The 5,503-nt window shown below is 34.9% G+C and overlaps 1 protein-coding gene across 4 annotated transcripts; it reads left to right on the top strand.

Moving 5' to 3' along the window:
* Positions 1–313: 313 nt before the first annotated feature.
* LOC109006859 lies at positions 314–4,019 on the top strand. Of its 4 annotated transcripts, XR_001998704.2 has the most exons (4): positions 378–663; positions 2,537–3,096; positions 3,363–3,490; positions 3,633–3,989. XR_001998704.2 is itself a non-coding variant. In XM_018986270.2 (3 exons), the coding sequence occupies exons 1-2, from the start codon at positions 502–504 to the stop codon at positions 3,089–3,091; spliced, it is 717 nt and encodes a 238-aa protein (XP_018841815.1). In that variant the 5' UTR covers positions 314–501; the 3' UTR covers positions 3,092–3,096; positions 3,633–4,019. The 4 variants fall into 4 exon arrangements, 3 of the variants coding, with proteins under 3 accessions (XP_018841815.1, XP_018841814.1, XP_035547222.1); XM_018986270.2 differs by lacking the exon at positions 3,363–3,490 and having other exon boundaries at positions 314–663; positions 3,633–4,019; XM_018986269.2 differs by lacking the exon at positions 3,363–3,490 and having other exon boundaries at positions 3,553–3,988.
* Positions 4,020–5,503: the final 1,484 nt, after the last annotated feature.

Genomic DNA, 5,503 nt, shown 5'->3' with positions numbered 1-5,503 from the left:
ATAATTTAATTTTTTTAAATTTTAAAACAAAAATAATATTATAATAATATTTTATTTAACATTCAACTTTCATCTCATATGATCTGTGTAATCCAATGAGGCATTTTTTAGAATAATTTGCAGAAAGTTCTTAAAATCGTAAAGATGCCTTTTCTTTTAAATTAAATGATCTAAATCTTTTCAATTCAATAATTATCGCATGTAAAAAGGAATAAAACTCTAAAAATTGAGAATATTTTTTAAAGGTAAACATTGAGATGGCAATTCAAAAGATGTCTATGAGCATATAATCTCAACCCCAAAATTAGTTATAAACAAAGTAATAAACCTCAAAATTTGGATTGGGCCCAGAAAAAGGAGAAGACGTTGTTGCTTCTTACAAAAAAACAAGACAACTCGATTTGTGTTTGACTTTTGCCACTAGTTGCAGCCGCTTGCACCATTCTACTGATCTCTTTACTCCCTCTGTACCGTGAGAGAGAGGGCTCGGAGAGGGAAAGAATGGAAGAGGAGCAATTGGACTATGTTCTGGTACCTTTGGGTCTATTGTTGTTCGGATTATACCATCTCTGGCTTATCTTTACCATCCTCCACTTTCCCAAACGAACCGTCATAGGCATCAATGCTGAGTCTCGCCACCATTGGGTCTTCTCCGTGATGACTGTTAAGCTCCTCTTCTTCATCATCCTCTCTCTCTCTCTCTCTCTCTCTCTCTCTCTCTCTGTATATACTTAAAAGTTTTATTTGTAGTTGTGGTCATGATGCTATCTATTTCTCTGTATTCACATTATAAAAGCATCAGGATTATGACATATCATGTCCTGCTTACTTGGGCTTCGCCTAGATTTCTACTAATGAAATTATTAGTCATCAAAAGGGATTATGGAATATCTTTGGGGCTTTGATTCTAAAGGTTTTTTTGAGCTTTCGGTACAATTTTTGTTGCACCACATAGGCATTGTTCAAGATGATGATGGAATCGAAGACACAAAAAACTTGTTTGAGAGCTCTATTTGATAGATTGTGACCCTAATGACACTTCCCAAGTCTTTACACGATAGTTGGGTCATACTTTACTTGTATAGTTCAACTAAGAAAAAAATCAGTGAGTTGAAAGAAATTTTGGGTCATATCGGGGAGACCCGTAACAGTTTAGCATATGTGGCTAGTGGCTACCAAAGGGAGTAGATGTTTGGGTTTTTACCTTTTTTTTGTCCTCACCGTGGGTTATGATTCAGATTTAATGGTTTCTCTGGTTGGGGAGAGAGTTTTGTTTAGGTTCAAAGATAGGCTGGTAAGCATAGGAGTTAAACACGATATTGTTTTTGTGAAACTGAGAACATTTAGAAGAAATTGATAAATGTATCCTGCTAGTACAAGACTTATGATCAGTCTCCAGAGCAGTACTTCTTCGCTTTGGTTGGCTAATGTCATATGCTCCACAGTGACTTCCTAATGTCAAACGCAATTGTTGCACATTAAGAAGAAACATTAACTGGACAGTGATACATTTGGCAAAATAATTCCACATAGAAGCTTAAGAAAAATTGTTAATAAGCAGAGATGGAACCAGAAATATTTAGCTTTCTAGGGTCTACCTTAGAAAAAAAATACAGATTTTAATAAACTTTCTAGATTTAATAAATTTTTTTCCTAGCTCCGCCCCTGTTAGCAAAGGTGGGAATCAATAATAGCTGCAGCTGTAGCCAGCAGGAATTTCAGAAGGATAATGAATTTAAAGACAAAAAGAGAGGCAAGCTCCATTTGACCAATCTAACATAAGAATTTATTTTCCAATGAAAAAGTATTTTAGATGAGACTTCAAAGGAGTTTAACCGAGCTAAATGGATTTCCTGGCCAAAGGTGGATGGAAAACTTAGAAAGAAAAAAAAATATTATAGTCTTGGATGCTAATTGTAGCTGGTAGAAAGAGAGACTAATTTCGAATGCAGTTCTGTTAATCCAATTTGTACTCTTTTTTCCCTATATATTTCAAAAGATTTCAAGATAGACCATTTGAGATGCAATTGCCTTCTGAAGCTAGGTAAGTTGGGATTAGCTTCTTAATGGCTCTCAGATATGCTTGGCAACTTCGGAGGCAATATGTGAATGCTAAGAATTCATCTTGGCATGAAGTTTTAATCATGTGTAAATCGCAGGATGACAGGAATCTCATGTGAAAATGATGTCTTAGGAGTTTTGGATCCTTCTTGAAGTTTTTTTTTTTTTTTTTTATCTGATCAAACCATTGTAGTGGTGACACTAAAGGTGAATTTCGATTGAAATCTGCTTGAGGTTTTATAATTGAGTGCAATCATGTTCTCAGATGGATAATTTACAACAGAAATCACTTGTGGATCCATAAAGTGCTTCTCAATTTCAATCCAATGATTCTGATATTAAATTCCAATGTTTATCTGAAAGCTGGCATTAACAAGTGCTTGTATTCTAGATAACTTCTGTAAGAATGGATGTTAGCATTTAAGTAGTAGTTGTCCTGTACTTTCAAGAAGTGACTCCACTGCATTCATTTCAGGATCCCGTAAAGAATGGTGTTTTGGCAGTTCAAACAATTCGCAACAACATAATGGCATCTACATTGTTAGCGACAACAGCAATTACTCTCAGTTCACTAATCAGTGTTTATGTCAGTAGCACATCAAAGTCTAGCAACACACCTTCACAACTGGTTTATGGCAATAAGACTTCTATGATCTCTTCAATCAAGTACTTTTGTATCTTGCTTTGTTTCCTTCTTGCATTCCTTTTCAATGTGCAGTCTATTAGATACTATGCCCATGTTAGCTTCTTGGCTACCACACCTGCTTGGAGTGAGAATAAAGAGTCTATTGAGTACATCGTGAGAAATTTGAATCGCGGAAGCCTCTTTTGGTCCCTTGGATTGCGAGCATTCTACCTTTCATTCCCACTGTTCCTCTGGATATTTGGTCCCATACCCATGTTTGCTTGTTGTTGCTTACTGTCACTTCTTCTATATTTCTTGGACACCACTACCAGTTTTACACGGAATCTTCACTGTCATTCACTTAAACAAGTTACCAAGAGCAACGACATGGTTTCAGCTGTTTAATCATTGTAAGTTCGGATGGAAACTACATGATACTGTTATAATATGTAATCTCTTCTGAAATTTAAGAACTTCTGTAGTGGATATAACATGTCTTAAGTGTTTGGGTTCTTACTTTGAATTGCATGGCTTGTATTAGTACTTTGAATTGTTTGGTTAACAGTTTGGAACTTTTATGGCTTGCATTACAGATGTTAAATTATAAATTTTTTAATTGAAGTATTCTTGCGAGGTCCAAATGATCACCTTTGACTGGTTTATACATTATATTTAGGGCTAAAAGGAATGCATCTTACAATATATCGACACGGACAAAAAGTATTTTGGAACTATGAACTATGGAATGCTATGCTTTTTTTAGTGCATGGATGCAATTAAAGTACAAGCTCAGAAAATTTCATGGTATACTACACTAACTAGTCTTATGTTTAATCAATTGGGTTCTTCAAATATCTGCCTGGAAGAGTTGCTGCCTGATGACAAATCTAGACTGGTTACTAAGCTGCTGCTTTGAAGCTAATTGCCTGTTCTCCTGTCTTATCAGTGTAGTAATGCAGAAGAAACATTGTAGGCGAAATTGAAGTGTGTTCGAGGTCATCTCTTCAAGTATGCATAGCCATTGATGAACTCTAGAGTGCCTTAAGTTTTATGCTTTGCTGAAAATGCTATCTTGATGTTCTGCTTTGTATTTTGTTTCTAGTCCTTTCTCAAAATCTCAATCACATTATTCAGCAGCTTCTATTCTGAAGGTTCATTCATTACAACAGATGTGAGAGCGCCATGTTATTCTTGCCCATGTTATAGCGCCATCTAGCAAACGACCTATATGCTTTATTTCATGTCATGCATTGCTTTTCGTCTCCTCTGGACCATAAATAATTTGAGAAAAGATATTTGTAACCGTAAATTGTGCAACCGCTTATTAATGTTTATTTTGGTACAATACAAGAGTTCATTTTCGTTTCGGATTTCATGAAAGAATGAAAAAGGAACGTTTTAGAAAATAAATGAATTGAATTGAGTGAAAAAAAAAATATCAAATGGATTCGAAAAAATCGCAGCCGTGAATGGAAACAATGAAACGAAAAATAAATAAACTTGTTTAGAGTACTTTACTTCTATAATAACATTATTATTATAGAGTTTGGCAATTCATCATCTTTACATCACACATTACATATTTTATTTTTTAATTTATCTTGATTCTATTCTTCTTAAACTAATTGAATTTTTCTATTTATCATCCGTATATCATACATTTAGTAAGAAAAAAAAATATATGATATGTGAAGATGATGAATAAAATTTTTCATTACAATATGTCGGGACGCTTCTCTTTCTCTAGAAAGAGAGCCCTGCTTCTCTCCAGAAGAAAAAGTCATCTTTTTTGTTTCACCTCTTGGTTTCCATCCTCTTCTTCGTTTTAGTTTCTCTTTTAGTATTTTTAGAGTATGTTTAGATGTTAAATTAAATTGAGTTGAGTTGAGTTGAGATGATAAAATATTATTATTTATTATTATTATTTTAAAATTTAAAAAAATTAAATTATTTATTATATTTTTCTCTCCATCGGCTCGGTCTAGGCCCGATCTACCGCATTCCGGTGATTGATTGTCTACATGGGCAACTCCGCAAGCGCTGATCTACTGGTACGAAGTGGAACCACAATAAAAATCTCGGTGTGTGATCCTCACGCACAACTTGTCTCGCACTTGCCTTCCACTTGCCGCCGGGTGAAAATGCATCTAAAGACTACACGTGTCGTGTCAGTTGTTTTGTCAGCCCCCAAGTTTATTTAAATTTATCCAACCCCATCTCACTACCACATGCACGTGAACTGTCACAGTCATTATCTATTACAACTTTTATGAAGAGGCTTTAACGAAAATTCCCTAAAGAGTAGTGCTACTATAATTGTCCCCTTTTTTTGATGAAATAATCTCAATTTATTAATAAACAGAAGTTACAAATATGACTTATTAATACATGAATAAATTCAAATTATAAGTCAACTACGCATAAGCTCTTGATCTTTCCCACACACAAATTTTTTTGTAACTGACATTATCTTAACTTCTCAATATATTCTCTTCTATCGGAGAAAGAGTTCTATAAACAGAACTTGATGGCCCCTATATCCTCCTAAGGATAACAAGTACGGGACACTGCTATAGACCCTAAATCTAATAGCCTATTTCTATTTTATTAAAACCTAAAATAACAAAACCAAATAAAACACATTAACAACTAAAAGACTACTAACTAAACAAACTAAACTACAAAACCACAAGTCTCGGTGTGACCCGGACGACACGCCTACCGCAAGCATCGGCATTTCGAGACCTGACGGCACAAGAACTCAGCTCACATACGGACACAACAGCCTCCACTACACAGGTAGCACCTACGCGAGGA

The sequence above is a fragment of the Juglans regia genome, chromosome 6 (genome assembly GCF_001411555.2).
Source record: "Juglans regia cultivar Chandler chromosome 6, Walnut 2.0, whole genome shotgun sequence".
NCBI classification, from domain to species: Eukaryota; Viridiplantae; Streptophyta; class Magnoliopsida; order Fagales; family Juglandaceae; genus Juglans; species Juglans regia.
Note: the sequence above shows the minus strand (reverse complement) of the source record. Positions and strands in the feature narration are given on the sequence as shown.

Bases quoted from the DNA above. Each gene is read 5' to 3' on its own strand.
- LOC109006859 (XM_018986270.2), top strand. From the start codon at position 502: ATGGAAGAGGAGCAATTGGACTATGTTCTGGTACCTTTGGGTCTATTG. The intron at 664-2,536 runs GTTAAGCTCCTC...CATTCATTTCAG, and splicing joins GGGTCTTCTCCGTGATGACT to GATCCCGTAAAGAATGGTGT.